This window comes from Lepidochelys olivacea (genome assembly GCF_965140295.1).
Source record: "Lepidochelys olivacea isolate rLepOli2 genome assembly, chromosome: 15".
Lineage (NCBI taxonomy): Eukaryota > Metazoa > Chordata > Testudines > Cheloniidae > Lepidochelys > Lepidochelys olivacea.
This window is the reverse complement of record NC_140425.1, coordinates 16,693,922-16,709,621: the sequence shown is the minus strand read 5'-3', so window position 1 is coordinate 16,709,621 and position 15,700 is coordinate 16,693,922. Positions and strand designations below refer to the sequence as shown.

Below are 15,700 nucleotides of genomic sequence, written 5' to 3'. Positions count from 1 at the left end.
AGATTAATTCTTATTGTTTAATGGTCTCAGCCAGCAGTGCAGGGATGCAAGAGGGGTAAGGAGATGGTAAATGTGAATGCTTGCCTTGAGTATTTACTATGCAGCAGACGGAATTATATTGGTTCTTTGTTTTGAGTTGCATCTCACCTGGTAGGCAGTTGCACAGCAAGATGAGGGGAAATGTTCCAAGCCAAATTCACATTATCCTTCCACTGTTTCTCAGTTAGAGTGATGTACTTAGATCTCCAATTTGCCACGGTGTTCTCTGCAGTTTGATCCAACTCCAGTTCAGGGGAGGACAGCGGGTTGTACCAGGTGATCAAACGCTCAATCTCAGTAGCCTGAGGACAACACGAAAACAAATTGCTTTCTGGACGTAGATAAAACATTCCAGGTTTTTCTCAAATGCTAGTCTAGTCTAGTCTAGTCTATTTGTACTGCAACAACTTCAAAATGTTAGAAATCCACTTCACATCCATGCTCTTGTGAAACAAAGGATGACCTACTAGCAACGAGAGCAGCAGTGTCCTCCGTTTCATGTAGTACTTGTGTAGCTGGGTACCTCTGTTAGTCTTCTTAGACATCCCTTGAGAAGAGGGAGAAAATGCAATCAGTTGCTTTTCTACAAATACATTAAATGCAGCTTTCAAATTGTCCCCTTACTGTCAATCTCAGCAGACAGAAGGAGGACTGAAATGGCATGGAATGCTCCTAAGACGAGACTGAGTACACTGGCAGGGTGATGGGAGGAAGCAGTTCTTGTTCTATGAATATGCCAAGTACTTAAGTCTACAGGGCTATCAATCTGGCACCTTCACCAGCATTACACTTACTTTAATAACTTATAAAAATAATAACCTGCAGCCTGCAACTGTACAAACGTACATCAGGCACCTCACAAGCTCATGTCCACTTTGCTGTCCAAGAGCTCTGGCACACGGATGAAGAATAAGCAATTTCCTCTCAGGAATTTAAGCTACCATAGCCCCTGGTCTTACATTATCTGCATTATACAACTAAATGGTCTGGAAGAAAAAAAATTTGCTAGTTTCAAAACCTTGCTCTTTTCTTTGAGTGAGGCACGTCTTTCCTCAGCCTTTTGCAATAACAGTCAAGTGTAACATCAGTAAAACCTGAGCCAAAATGTTAACGGCAAATATTGGCCTTAAATGACTTTGAATGGAAGTGTATTTTATCGTCAGACAAGTAGCTAGTCTGGACAATTAAAGAAAGACACCTGATTTTTTGGAGATGGTTGACATGCCACTGGACAACGGGTAAGTATTTATCCATCCCTGTGTGGCCTGCTGCCGAGATCCAATGGTGATATCCAGGTTACTCCGGGTGTCTTGATTATCTAAATCAAAACAAAATATTTAGAGGCAGAACCAAATAATCAAAGAAACAAAAAGGGTTTTTGAGACTGCACATAAGGAACTCACCAGGAGGCACCAGCTGGCTGGCTGTTAAGTACTTCTTATCGGAGAACATGGCAGTCCAAAACTTGATCAATATGCTGATATCCTCACGTAGCCTCTTCTCCCCTTGTGTGGGGAATTTTGGGGGATAACTTAAAAATATATATGTACATAATTATAATGCAAGATACTAAAAGAAGCTTTATGTTTTTATTTTAGACCGGGGCAATGAGTGAGCACAGTTTAAGTCTCATTGTGTTTTATCCTTACACCTTGAATCTATTGCACTGGGATGTGCAGCCTTCCTATCAACTTCTGAAGAGTGAAAAAGCAGCCTCTTGGTGTCTATGAATAATGTAGAATTAAAAACTTTGATATACTTCTTGACATCCTAACACTGTCATATGCTGCTATCACTTATATTACTTTAGATTGCACCCAGGCCAGATACTAAAAGGGAACATTTGCCCACATATTGTGTAGGGGTACATTTTCAGCCACACACTCTCAATGGCTTTCACAGGAATTTCATGTCTAAAATCCTTTGAAACACTTAAAAAATTTATCCCAGTAGGGTCTGTAATCTCCATAACCAAACAGATTAAAAGAAATTTTGATTTTCCCTAGTAACAAGGTACAAAGCACATCAAACCATTAATTCCTTTTTGACTTCTTGAGTATATATAATGAACAGCATAGAAGCACAGGTGAAATGGGAAGTGGCTTTTTTATATTAATAGATAAACAGAGAAAAGAATTAAGTCAAATATCAGAATAAAAACAGCTCCTATTGTGAAGTATTCTTGGAGGTTTAAAAAAAAAAAAAAAGATCCAAAAAACCCCCCACACTTTTCTTGGGGAATTGGTGAAAAGAAAATAAACAGTACCTGAAGTAATCAAAGGCAGTAGAATAAATCTTCTCTCTCAAGACATTGCGAATGGTTGCATTTGGAACGACATCAGCATGCAGCAGAAACAACCCGAGTGTCAGCAACCTAAAGTTCAATATATACAGAGCATGTGAAGAGAACCCTTGCACTCTAAATTGCTAAAAACATAAGAACGGCCATACTGGGTCAGACCAAAGGTCCATCTAGCCCAGTATCCTGTCTTCCAACAGTGGCCAATATCAGGTGCCCCAGAGGGAATGAACAGAACAGGCAAGCACAAAGTGATCCATTCCTTATTGCCCATTCCCAGCTTCTGGTAAACAGAGGCTAGGAACACCATCCCTGGCCATCCTGGCTAATAGCCATTGATGGACCTATCCTCCATGAACTTATCTAGCTCTTTTTTAACTCTCTTGTAGTCTTGGCCTTCACAACATCCTCTGGCAAGGAGTTCCACAGGGTGACTGTGCGTTGTGTGAAAAAATACTTCCTTTTGTTTATTTTAAATATGCTGCCTATTAATTTCATTTGGTGACCCCTAGTTCTTGTGTTATGAGGAGGAGTAAAAAACAGTTCCTTATTTACTTTCTCCACACCAATCATGATTTTATAGACCTCTCTCATATCCCCCCTTAATCATCTCCTTGCCAAGCTGAAAAGTCCCAGTCTTATTAATCTCTCCTCATATGGCAGCCATTCCATACCCCTATTATTTTTGTTGCCCTTTTCTGAACCTTTTTCAATTCCAATATATCTTTTTTGAGATGGGGCAACCATAGGGTGACCAGATAGCAACTGTGAAAAAACAGGACAGGGGGTAGAGGGTAATATAGGCGCCTATATAAGAAAAAGTCCCAAAAAACGGGACTGTCCCTTTAAAAACGGGACGTCTGGTCACCCTAGGCAACCACATCTGCGTGTTGTATTCAAGATGTGGGCGTCTCATGGATTTATATAGAGGCAATATGATATTTTCAGTCTTATTATTTATCCCTTTCTTAATGATTCCCAACATTCTGTTCGCTTTTTTAACTGCCGCTGTACATGGAGTGGATGTCGGACCATACTAATAACCATGGCTCTGCCCAAGCCAAACACGAACAGATTTTTTTAAGCAAAAGATGGACTATGTCAGGACACAAAGTAAAATAAAACTACATATCATGGGCTGAACAGAAATCTGGTGTATGTGCGTGCAACTCAATTCTCTTCAGAGTTGAGTTGCTTCTACCAGGTCTAGGGATAGTTAGAGCCAAATTCAGACATTACGTATTTATCTGTAGAGTACTTCAGAGCAATGCAAATTTGAACTAAAAGAGGGGAAAAAATCCTTATTTTTAAAAAAGCAGAAAACAAAATCATGAAACATTTTCACTCTGCAATGTTTGCCTAGTATCGCACTTCCTTGCCAAGGCATGTGACATACATATTACATAAAGACTGCCAATTTGTTTTGCTGGAATGAAGGCAGCACTAGTCAAAGATCGTGCTTTATTACGTTATCATTCTATTCTCTCATAATTGGAATGTGGTGGTAGGTTTTCGTATTTCACTGGCATTGATGCAGGATGAATTATCTGAAGAGATGGGGGCCAGATCTCTCTCATTCAGACGCTCTGGGCAAACTGCATTTCCTTCACCATCAACCTGAAACTATGGCTGGAAAACAATGGGACATGAAAGTCTTCAAGCTAGTAATCCAGAAAAATGGATACAATGGTTCTACTAGATGATCTCTGGGGTGATGTATGAATTACACCAGAGACTGATGCAAAACTGGTATTTGTGGTAAAAAAAAAACTTTCAGAAGTGCCTAGAATGACTTAAGACGCTAAGTCACATTGACTTTTAATGGATTTAGCCTCCTACGTGCTTGAGTCACTTTTGAAAATGGGACTTAGATTACTATGTCATTCTTGGCACTTCTGAAAGTTTTATCCTTTGAGATGAAGAACAATTCCTATACTCAGCATTTAGCTCTTTGTCCTCCTACCCCACACTCCTTCTAAGAGAACAAATATCACTCACTTGAAGCGGGGTCCAATAGCTGCCACGTGTCGGTTCAAACTGCTCTTTGCCCCTCCAATATTCAGAGACAGGGATCGCTGTAGCAGGCTGGAGAAGATCTCGACCTGATCAGAACTACAGTACTTGGCTATTTCAAATCTCTGCACCAGAAACTGAGGAAACAAAAAAAACAAAGGAAAATGTAGCTCAACAAAACCAGAACCTTGCATTTCTCCCATTCTTATGCACCTCTGCAAACATGAAAACATCACCTTACACTAGGCACAAAAGTACTACAACCATGAACAGTGCTACTGGTCCAAAAACAGAAGTCCAAAGGCACAGAGCAGCTCAGTCTCGGCGCCTGTTGCCTGCATCCTCCCATCCCATCATTATCTTAAGTGTAACAATGCAGAAAGGGGGTACTTGCATCTATCCAGATGTAATGTGGTGTGACCTCTGGAGGGCAAGGCCTTGGCTGACTCTCTTCTGAAGCAGCTAATGGATCTGCTTCTTTCTGCTCAGTAGAAAACAGGCCAAATTTCTGCTCCACTGTCATTTGCCAGGCTCCTGCCATTTCTCGCATGAACTGTGAAAATAAAGATTAGTGTTTGTTGCTCCAAATGCGTTAACTTGTTTGCAGGACCTAACCTCCTTCTTTATATCAGCATGGAGCACACTAGTTCTGAACACCCCACCATATCTGAAACTTTGAAACTCATCAGAAAGGTCTGGGGCTAATCATCACCGTGACTAAGCCTACTTCTCCATTTCAGCATAACTCCCTGCACATATTGGGAACTTCTCCCTAAATTACCTGAGAGAAAGTGCTGGTTTTCGGTCATTGTAGCCATTTCGACATGCAGTGGTTTCAGCCACTACACCGCAGCAGTTACCACATCATTACTGCTAGATTTAGTCACATTTCAGGAAGTACAGCTGTTTAGCCCATTACAGGACAATAATAGTTCTAACACACCTAGCTCGTCATTCAGGGTATTAATGCCAGAAACTAAATGGCACTGCTAGCCAAATTCCTTTCATTCCTCAGAAGAGGTGTTCTGGCAAAGCAGGAAAGAAAAATTCAGGCCTGGTATGTACAAAAGTTGTACCAGTTTGTACAACCGGTTTGCACCGATTTAGCAGACACTTTTATTTCAGTTTAAACCAGATTTATTTAAGCTAAACTGAAATCAGATACTTTGAAACCAAAATAAAAGTGTTCATACTGGGGTTTGCAACAGTTTAATTACATTGGTTTAAAAACCTAATTAAATTAAACTGGTGCAACTTGTGTGTGCAGATATGACGTGAGCTTGAAGGTATATATCTTGAGCCCATAATTAATGCTATATAAGGGAAAATTTCCAGCACATCTGGCTTAATCATCCATGTATTCTGAAAGTGATAAAGCTTCTCAATTGAACTGGCTGAAAGTACAGCAGGCGATGTGTAATTAAAATCCACGTCCAGCAGTACAGCCAGAGAGTGAGATTATCCACATGATAACACCAACTCATTAGCACACTGGGAAATCTTGACTCAAGAGATCAACAGTTGTTTTTAAGATGCCCATTTTGCATGGATTTATTCTAAATGAGATTTCACTCCTCTTTTTTTCTTGAAGAAAAACCTGAATCACTGACTGAAGCTCCCTACCGGTACTTCTATTCCATTCTTAGCAGCAAGTAGCCACTCCCAGCAAGCAATTGCTGTTTCCATGCCATGTTCAGTGAACATTCGCAGGGGGCCCCAGCACAAGTGATGCAGGAGCTGAGGGTCACAGTCTGAAAAAACAAACAAACAAACATTCACACAGCTTTCTTTAACAGAGAAAATAGGAAAAAGTTTTCAAGTCAGCAGGAAATTGGTCTGCACAATTTGTGACAATCAACTCCAAACAAATAACGTCTAGCTGTGACTTCAAGAGGTTTTCCCTGAATTAAGTTTACTGGATAGAACACCGTTCTGCTTCAGTTTATACTCACTGGATTTGTGTATAAAGCATCTATAATTGTAATTTAGTGCTAAGAGCATCAGCACTCAGAAGTACAAAACAAAGTTCCATTTGTTTTATTACCTTTGCTACTTATTAGCATTGCAGTCAACATAAACATGGCCTGGGTGTAGACTTGAGGCTGGCCTGGTTCTAGTGCATCATTTAGTTGCTTGATCATCAGTTTATTCAGGTCAGATACCCGACCTGTAGCATTTGAGAAATGAATCATTCCAGCCACCTGTAAAACATATTTCTTTGGTCAGTGGTGATGAGAAAAATCTCTACATGGCTGACTTTTTTTTTTTTTAAACTGTTTGGCACATGCTGGAGTCTGCGAGTATTCACAACTCAGCATGGAGATCCAATGCAGGCCTTGTGATATTTTCTTGATACTACATTTTGCTAACATTACTGAGTAAACACAAAGAAGAACAAGGGTTTTATTTGCAACTGAAATATCAAAAAATCTTTACAAGACCAGAAGTGAAATGATCTCCTCAATGAACTGTGTGTATTATGCCCTAAAACTAGAAAAGATAATGTTCATTACAGCCCTTGTTTAGATGTACAGGATGATGCCTCTTTGCTATTATAGCTGCATTCTACTTAATCCTCCATTTGAAAGCAAGTACAAGTGAGAAAAGCAACATGGCCAACTGGGGAACTCCATGCGTTCAGGAAAAATTCTATAGTTACCTCTCCTGCGTAGCGATTGCGCAAGTTAAGAGAAGACATAAAGTTGGAGTAATCTTTCTTTACACAGGCTGGTCTTTCAGTTAGCTGGGTTGCCTATAAACAACAGTTGTAATGGTTATCAACTGTTAATATACAAATATTGTGTTATCCATATACACTGTCTGGACTTTTAAACAGATCATCCATTCGGTACCAAAAACTGAGAACACTAACAACTGGATTACCACCATGGCTACCAGAACAGTATCAAAGAGCATATAGGTTGATCTCCCTAATACTGCCTCATGCTGGTGTTAATGAGGAAATAAAGGAATCGGTTGTGACAAAGCTCCTTCCCCAATACCTGCAGCCACGCAGGGCTTCGCTGGATCAGGAGTTCAGGTACAGGTAGTGCCCTACCAAATTCAGAGCTATGAAAAACATGTCATGGAACGTGAAATCTGGTCTCCCCCCACATGAAATCTGGTCTTTTGTGTGCTTTTACCCTGTACTATACAGATTTCATACCATGCCACCCTTACTTCTGCGCTGCTGCCTTCAGAGCTGTGTGGCCGGAGAGTGGTGGCTGCTGACTGAGGGCCCAGCTCTGCATGCAGCAGCTCGACCTTCAGGGCAGGGCTCCCGGCCAGCAGCCGCCGCTCTCCAGCTACCCTGTTCTGAAGGCTGCGCTACCACCAGCAGCAGTGTAGAAATAAGGGTAGCAATACCGTGCCCTCCCATAACCTTGTGACACCCCCCCCCAACTCCTTTTGGGGTCAGGACCCCTACAATTACAACACTGTGAAATTTCAGATTTAAATAGCTAAAATCATGACATTTACGATTTTTAAAATCCTATGACCGTGAAATTGACCAAAATGGACCGTGAATTTGGCAGGGCCCTAGGTATAGGGAAGAGCAGCCTCCATGAGGCTATGACTCCTATTCTAATGAATAGCGTCAAAGAGGGGGAAAGGGGCAAGGAGCATGCAGAACCATGGCTGAGCCCTCCTCATGTGCCAGCTTGCAGAGCTGTCTAGGTGCAAAGGAGGGAGCATTCTGCCTCTGACAATAGACGGTCATGCACTCACCATCCCCCTACCCCTTTGCATAACATAAGGGCTCCTGAGAAATATGACTGCGAGTCACTACTCTGTTTGGGATCTCCTGGGGTAGCACATCTATGCCCCAAACTCAGGACAAGTCTTGATACAGCCAAAATTTCAGAACTACTTGTATTGCAATTTCAAAACAAATAAGCAAAAATACAATTACTTCTCTATATTCCCCTTCTCAAAAGGGCCAAAATTCCTGTGGATTAGCTAGGTGCAATCAGGCAAGAATCATCTAATTTCTATTTTAAAATCACCACCCTGATATTGAGTCTCAACAGAAAATCCACAAGGCTCAGCAAGAACACTGAAAATCCAGCATTCAGTTAATAACAGTCTTCTGCAGTCCTGCCTAGGGCTTGCTCAGTTCACTGGCAGATAGATAAACTTGTCACAACTATTTGTACTACATACTTCGGATGTCATGCTTGTGCAATAACCATGGTTTTGCTTACAGCAGCGAACCGAGGTCCAAAGTAATAAAACAAGAGATGAGGAAAAAGACAGTCTGCCTTTCTGATTAACAATGAAAGGGTTTTATTTTCATTTTGATGTGCAGGGCCTTAGTCACTCAGATGATCATTAAAAGGAAGACTTTCATCTATTGATTTGAGAAAGTATATTGTCAGAGTATAAACATCTAATGCAGCTTAACAGTACACATGAAGTAGTGTAATGTAACAAAGTCCACATACGTACATGCACACGGGCCTTTTCAGACTCTACAAATAGTTAGCGCATTTCTATTTATATATCACTTAAAAATGACATATGTAATACTAAACCCTTGCTAAAAGTACATCAAAGACTTGAATATACAGTTTTGTTCTTAAAGACACAAGATTTACAGTTTAACTTGTAGTATCTCTTACCTCCCAACCATTCAAAGGAGGAAGAACATGCTTAAAAGACACATTCCTCTTCATTTCAAAACAAGGGATGCTCCAGAATGGACACCTGGTATGTTATTTATGATATGCATGACTTACAGCATATAGGATTACTTTGTTGATGCCCGATACTCACCCCCAGGGTGGTGTTTTGTCTGTTGTAGCCTGCAAAGTGGAGAATGCTTTCTGTAGCCATAGCCAGCCCGGTGTGCTGAGACAAGCCTGACACCCAATTCTGATGTTTATTTAGGTACTCCTAAGAGACAAGGAATCAGATTCTTTTGAAGAGCACTGTAATTTTCAAGAGCAGCTAGCTCATTTCAAGTATTACACACATTAAACTACCAAAAGATTTATTATACACACATCTGACAATCTATTTAATTAGGTTGACTCCTTGTTTTCCTTTCTAAACATTGCTCCCTCAGCACTAGGAAAGCAGGACTTTTGTTCCTAAGAGTTCCTAAGACATTAGGCCCTTTTGAAACTCTCATCCTAGAAGCCTAAAATAAAAAGGGATTTTTCTCTCTTTTGTACAGAGGATGAAGCAAACCTAATAGGGATCTAAAGTTTGAAGCAAAGATCGTGATTTTGAAAACCAAGCACAAATGTTCTGCAAAAAGAGGCATTTTAGACTCCATGTAAGATGAAGTGAGATGGAAACACTAACTGTCTTGCTCTGCTAGAATGAAGATTGAAAAACTAGTGTCCACTCTTCTTTTACAGGCGGGAATACAAATGTAGCAGGTAGATCTGAAGTACTACAGACTATTCTTGAGCCTCTCCAGAAACTGCCACATCAGTGCTGAGGGAGGAAGAGAGGTAACAGAAAGCAGGTTACTCAAGAAACTCTAACCTGCACTAAAGATTAACCCCCACCTCCCAGGACAGGGTTAACAGAGATGTTATCCTGCTCCCATGCTACCATGACTCAGCAAAAGGTATTAGCAGCAGGATAAAGTCCTTACTTGCTAAGTCACAAAATTCAGTAGTTTACCATGGTCTTTTAAGTTAGCAAAGGTTCTACTGTATTTGAAAGAGAATTAAAAGTCTGAGAAAACCTCTCTCTAATAGCAAAGCAGCAAAGATGTTGCATTCTGATCACCTGCTGAGAATTTAAAAATGCATGAATTTTTATGCACATTAATCAGAATGTATCACTCGCATAACACTGAATCAGAGAGTAATTAAACCTCCGCAATATTCTGCATTCTTAACATAGAATCAAAGCGGAAGAGAATGGCTGAAGTACTGAACATTAATTTGAACAACTTAGCAAAGATATTGTTTGAAGACTACTTCAAAAACAAAATTAAATTGCTACTGATTTTAGTGATGCTTCCATTATTGTGGGGGGCAGGGAAAAATAAGGAATCAGAATAGCCAAAAAGTTACAAAATAAGTATAAATGCATTTAGTCGAATGATATACGGTGATTTCAAGGTAGGTGAACTTTGTACATTTCTGAGGATCATAAATTATTTCTTCACAAATTCAAGTTAGTTACCTGAAGGTGGGACTTTGTGACAGAAGGAGCCCATTTCATTGCTTCTTGAAGAATCATCCCACACCGGGCAGCAAAGTCCTTCACTATACTCTAGGAAAAGTGCATTGATACACCAGTCAGCCAGCCAATAATCCACAAACAGCATTGTGCTTAGTGGCATAGTAAGCAACATTAAGGGCACCAGCCAGAGACAGCTCAAGAGACTTTTAATGGCATTAGGATATTGCAGCCTATTTACAAAAAGTGTGTTCTGGGAGGCAGAAAACTGTTATGCTTTAGTAAGGTGCAATTCTGAAACAGGGAAATTCAGAATGAACTTCAAAATGTCTGGTAGCTAAATTACAGCTCATGAGCCTTACCTTAGAAGGCACCTTCAAAACAAGACTGTTCGGAGTAGCTGACTGAGACAAGTCAATTAAACTGCTTTTGACCACCTCATCAAGAGAAACCACTTACCTCTCTTGATTCATATGTATCAGGGACAGTGATTCTATACGGGGTGTCTGGAATGTCATAGTATGGTTGGTCCTTGTGAATGTCCTAAAATAAAGCATGTTAAAGTCTCAAAAAGAAGCAATTCACCCATGTCTGATTGACTTGTTCATTACAGGCTACACTTTTTGCTTTGTTAAGTCAGTTTGCTAATGACACTATCCATCCCACAAAGCAGACTCTTGCATTTTGATTTTGTTTTCAACATGACCATAACTATAAACTATCTTATGGTTTAAAACGAAACATGAGAAAATAAATAAAATAGTACTTCTATAGCACTTTTCTTTCTTCAAAACACTTTACATACAATAATGCATTAATCCTAAATTAAAATAATCAAACTGCACACTTCTTACCTCGCATAGGGATTCTGAGTTTTAACTGATTAATAATGTTTGTAACATAATTTATGATCTTTGGATTTAAGGTGATTTCAGAAATGTAAGTTACTATGAAAGGTTTCAGAGTAACAGCCGTGTTAGTCTGTATTAGCAAAAAGAAAAGGAGTACTTGTGGCAACTTAGAGACTAACCAATTTAGTTGAGCATAAGCTCAAATAAATTGGTTAGTCTCTAAGGTGCCACAAGTACTCCTTGTCTTTTTACTATGAAAGGTGTCTTTTCTTGGATATTATCAAGCAACTTAAAACTCCAAATAAGCAGATCTTCAGGCAAAATCATTATCAATGTGAAATGAATAATTTAAATCAAAGAAAAAAAGGGGGGGGTAACACTACACCACTTAGCCACTTCATTGTTGAATGATGTATAAGGTATGTTTTGCAAACATGCACCTTCAGTTGTATCTGGTATCTCTGTTCCACTGTTATGAAAACTTTGGTCAATATACATGCACTTTCTATCAGCAATAAAAGGGTTAATAAAGTACTCACCGCACTGAGAGAGAGTGACAGAGTCTGGAGGATATCTAACATGGTCTTGAGCACAGTTCCACTCCACAGTAAATGAGGGAACCTAAAATAAAACAAGTTCACACTGAATAGACAGGTGAAAAAAATTATGCCTTCACCAAAAGGCGCAGAAGATACACACAGAGCAATGTCTCTGTGTGTAAACCTATACCAAACATAAGGGATTAAGTTGATCATGGCTCACAACAGATTGGAGTTGTCAAAAGCTCTCTTTGAAGGCAGACTCAGAGGGGAGATTTCCAAGGGCACAGAGGCAATCGGGTACACAACTCCCATTGAAAATCAAGGCAATAACGTCAGGCTACATGACTTCAGCTCCGTATCACCCATGTGTGCCAAGGAGGAAAGGAAAGGGAACTAAAGAGCAGATTACCATTTTAACCTACATTTTGTTTTGTTCTTGATTTTCAGTATTTTCTGTAAAAACACATACTAAATGCACTACACACTACTGGCCAGCAGAGGGCACTGAAAGCTTAGTTGAATTACACACAGCATGATAAAGCAGAGTATAGTTTTGCATTTAACATTCTGCGATGTGGATCATCTTGTGTGGATACTAGGAAGAGGATTGCAATAGTAACTAAGCAAGGATTTCAAATGGGATGGATTTCAGAACCAGGATAACATTTTAGTAGCCCTCTAGGCCTTTTTTAACCATCAGAAATTTTCATCTTTGCTATGTACAAAATGACTGTTTGACAGAACTGGCAGTCACGAAATCTAAATGAATGCCCTATACAAATGCATTCTTCTTCTTGATAACCAAGTAGGCAGTGTGAAAAAGGTAATATAGCAGGGATGTCTATACTCACTTATCTACAAGACCAGATAAGTATTTGTCTGCAACCCTCCTGATCCTCTTGTGAATGTGGTTAAAATTCACTAGGAGAAAGTGAGCATGTCGCTCCAGCTCCTCTTCATTCTCTTTAGTTTTAGCCTAGATATTCCAAAGAGAGGCATGACACTTCTGTGTTTTTAAAAAGACTTTCACAAAAAAAACAAACACACACACACACACACACACTTTACACTGCAGTTCTCCTTCCCACTTAGCTTACTTTATCAGCCATCATCGTAAGGAAAGCTTCAAACACCTTATCTGCAACAGCTATCACACACTGCATCATCCCTGGAGAAGAATCAAGAAAAATTTTGTGCTCTGTTATAAGAATTAAATTTTCCTTGGATACTGCACCATTAACAATTAAACATGTTTATTTGCACTCAGCCAACACTGAATCAAGCTGCTTTACAATTCTAAATAATGTTCATTCCAGCAAGAGCAAGTTTTTTTTTTAAAGTTGAAAATAAGCCACCACCAGTTGAAAATAGCATTTAGCAGTATCCTCCTCCTCTTATATGCCACAGCTCTGCAAAATAGTAACTTTGTTTACAATAGAATATCTCAAATTAAAACATGAACAGTTTAGCTATTTGGTAAGAGTGGTTTCTACAGGTTATACTGTAGTTTAATAGGGGGCATTTATACTCAAGGGACTCTTCCTACATATTTACTACCTTACACCTGCTGCAGTTCTATATAATCCAGATGAAATGACAAGAGATAAACATGTACATTTCTCAGTGGCAGCTGGGGAGGAAGTGTAATTGCAATCACATTTACATACTAAGTTAGAGCTATTAATAACCCAACAACAAAGCGTGGTGATGGGACCAATTATCAACTTCAGGAGTTTCAGAAAAAAGCACTTGGGCAGGAGTTGCTACAAAACCTCACTCTGAACACAAATCTTTGGCAATGGTTTTGATTCAATGGACTACCCAAAATATGTTGAGAACCAGAAAGTAGTTCCATAAATTGCAATCAAACCTCTTCATGCATATAGTGACAAGTGACCATAATGCTGTTTCATCAGTGAAATTTTAATGGAGAAGACTGTCCTGTCTGATTTAGTCTTCTTCCCCTCACTGTTTTCAGCTAGTATCAGCTGATGGATATTTTTTATTTGCTAAAAGTTTATGCTGACACAATTTATAGGAAATTTGACTGAAACACTGAGTATACCTACTCCATACGGCTATTTTTACTAGGACTATGTCATTGGGTATGCACACACTGCACTGACTCAAGTCAAAACTTTTAATAATGACCAGACTACTCTGAACATAAAGGTGACTTGCAATTCTCTAAGGCTATGTCTATACTGGCAACTGAATGACAAAATGTGTGTCTTCCGTCGGTGTTAACACCACCCTGCCAACAACACAAACGCGGCTCATTGGGGGGGGCATTTTTTGTCGGCAGGAGACCCGACGAACAGCAGCTGTGCTGCACAACTTTTAGCGGCTCGGCTGTAGAGACAGAGCTGCAGTGACACAGCCATATCGCTAAAAGCTGTGTAGTGTAGACGTAGCCTAACACGCCTCCTGAAACAGGCGCACACTGTGCAACAACCCCACCCTGGAGCAAAGCAGCTAGACCACTTTTTTTCCCATTTCACATCTGGCCTTATTACAGGTTAAGAGACAGGAGCTTAGCGCAACAGAAAGTATGTAACAGAGCGTTTTGCCCCCAAAGGGAGTAAGCGTTAGTAAGAAATGAGAGCACAAGCAGATATTGCCTACATGCTATGTTGTAAGAAAAATAAGCAGTTAGTGGTCAGCTGCGATCTAAAGAGTTCATTTGCAATGGCTTTCTGGCCACCAAGCCAAAATGTACGGTCCACTTCTGATAAAGTCAAAGACTATCTCTGACATGCACAATTCAAAATACTTCATACTTTAAAGCATATCCATGTAATGCAGGTTCACTTAAAATTGACCTAATTCCATTAATTTTGTTCTAAAAGATATTAGCCAGACAAATTTTACTTTCTCAGGTAGCATATAGCTGAGGTAATCTTACCAGATTTGTCTTTTTGAATAGCTTTATCCTCAAAATAGCAAAACATCACTTGGAAGCGATCTTGGTCTGTTGAACGCAATACCCTAGGAGGATAATAATGTAACACAATCAGACAAAACTAAACATGGAAACCATGCCTCATCCCTATAGTGCAGCGATTGTCAAACTTTAAAAAGAAAAGGAGTACTTGTGGCACCTTAGAGACTGACAAATTTATTTGAGCATAAGCTTTCATGAGCTACAGCTCACTTCATCGGATGCATTCAGTGGACAATACAGTGGGGAGATTTATATACATAGAGAACATGAAACAATGGGTGTTACCATACCAGACAACTTGATCATCACTACAAAAGGTCTTCCCCCCTCCCACTCTCCTGCTGGTAATAGCTCACCTTAAGTGATCACTCTCGTTACAGTGTGTATGGTAACACCCATTGTTTCATGTTCTCTATGTATATAAATCTCCCCACTGTATTTTCCACTGAATGCATCCAAAGAAGGGAGCTGCAGCTCACGAAAGCTTATGCTCAAATAAATTTGTCAGTCTTTAAGATGCCACAAGTACTCCTTTTCTTTTTGCTAATACAGACTAACACGGCTGCTACTCTGAAACCTCTCAAACTTTAGCAACCCAAGGACCCTCATTTTGATTTAAAATTTTTCAGGGACCCCCAAGCCTCTCCACTCCCCTGCCCCCTTCCCCGAGTCCCCACCCCACCCTTTCTCCGAGGCCCCATCCCCACTCTGTCCATTCCCCCGCCTTTCATTGCTCTCTCTCCCCCACCCTCACTCACTTTCACCAGGCTCAGGCAGGGAGTTTGGGTGCGGGAGGGGGTGCAGCCTCTGGAAGGATTTTGGGTGCAGGCTCTGGGCTGGGGCAGGGGGTTGGGGTGTGGGAGGGGGT

At 40.2% G+C, this 15,700-nt stretch overlaps 1 protein-coding gene across 2 annotated transcripts in view; it reads right to left on the bottom strand.

Annotated features, from left to right (window-relative positions):
• Nucleotides 1-15,700, bottom strand: part of PI4KA (phosphatidylinositol 4-kinase alpha) — a 98,722-nt gene that overhangs the window by 28,992 nt on the left and 54,030 nt on the right. For both annotated transcript variants that reach the window (XM_084649148.1, XM_084649149.1), the window contains exons 23-39: nt 14,794-14,876; nt 12,986-13,056; nt 12,740-12,864; nt 11,886-11,967; nt 10,955-11,038; nt 10,499-10,588; nt 9,128-9,247; nt 7,011-7,103; nt 6,396-6,552; nt 5,975-6,102; nt 4,746-4,904; nt 4,337-4,488; nt 2,306-2,413; nt 1,443-1,570; nt 1,238-1,357; nt 507-586; nt 148-341 (exon numbers count right to left, since the gene is read on the bottom strand). In XM_084649148.1, coding sequence (XP_084505274.1) covers nt 148-341; nt 507-586; nt 1,238-1,357; nt 1,443-1,570; nt 2,306-2,413; nt 4,337-4,488; nt 4,746-4,904; nt 5,975-6,102; nt 6,396-6,552; nt 7,011-7,103; nt 9,128-9,247; nt 10,499-10,588; nt 10,955-11,038; nt 11,886-11,967; nt 12,740-12,864; nt 12,986-13,056; nt 14,794-14,876 — 1,974 coding nt within the window. The remainder of the gene's footprint in view (nt 1-147; nt 342-506; nt 587-1,237; nt 1,358-1,442; nt 1,571-2,305; nt 2,414-4,336; nt 4,489-4,745; nt 4,905-5,974; nt 6,103-6,395; nt 6,553-7,010; nt 7,104-9,127; nt 9,248-10,498; nt 10,589-10,954; nt 11,039-11,885; nt 11,968-12,739; nt 12,865-12,985; nt 13,057-14,793; nt 14,877-15,700) is intronic.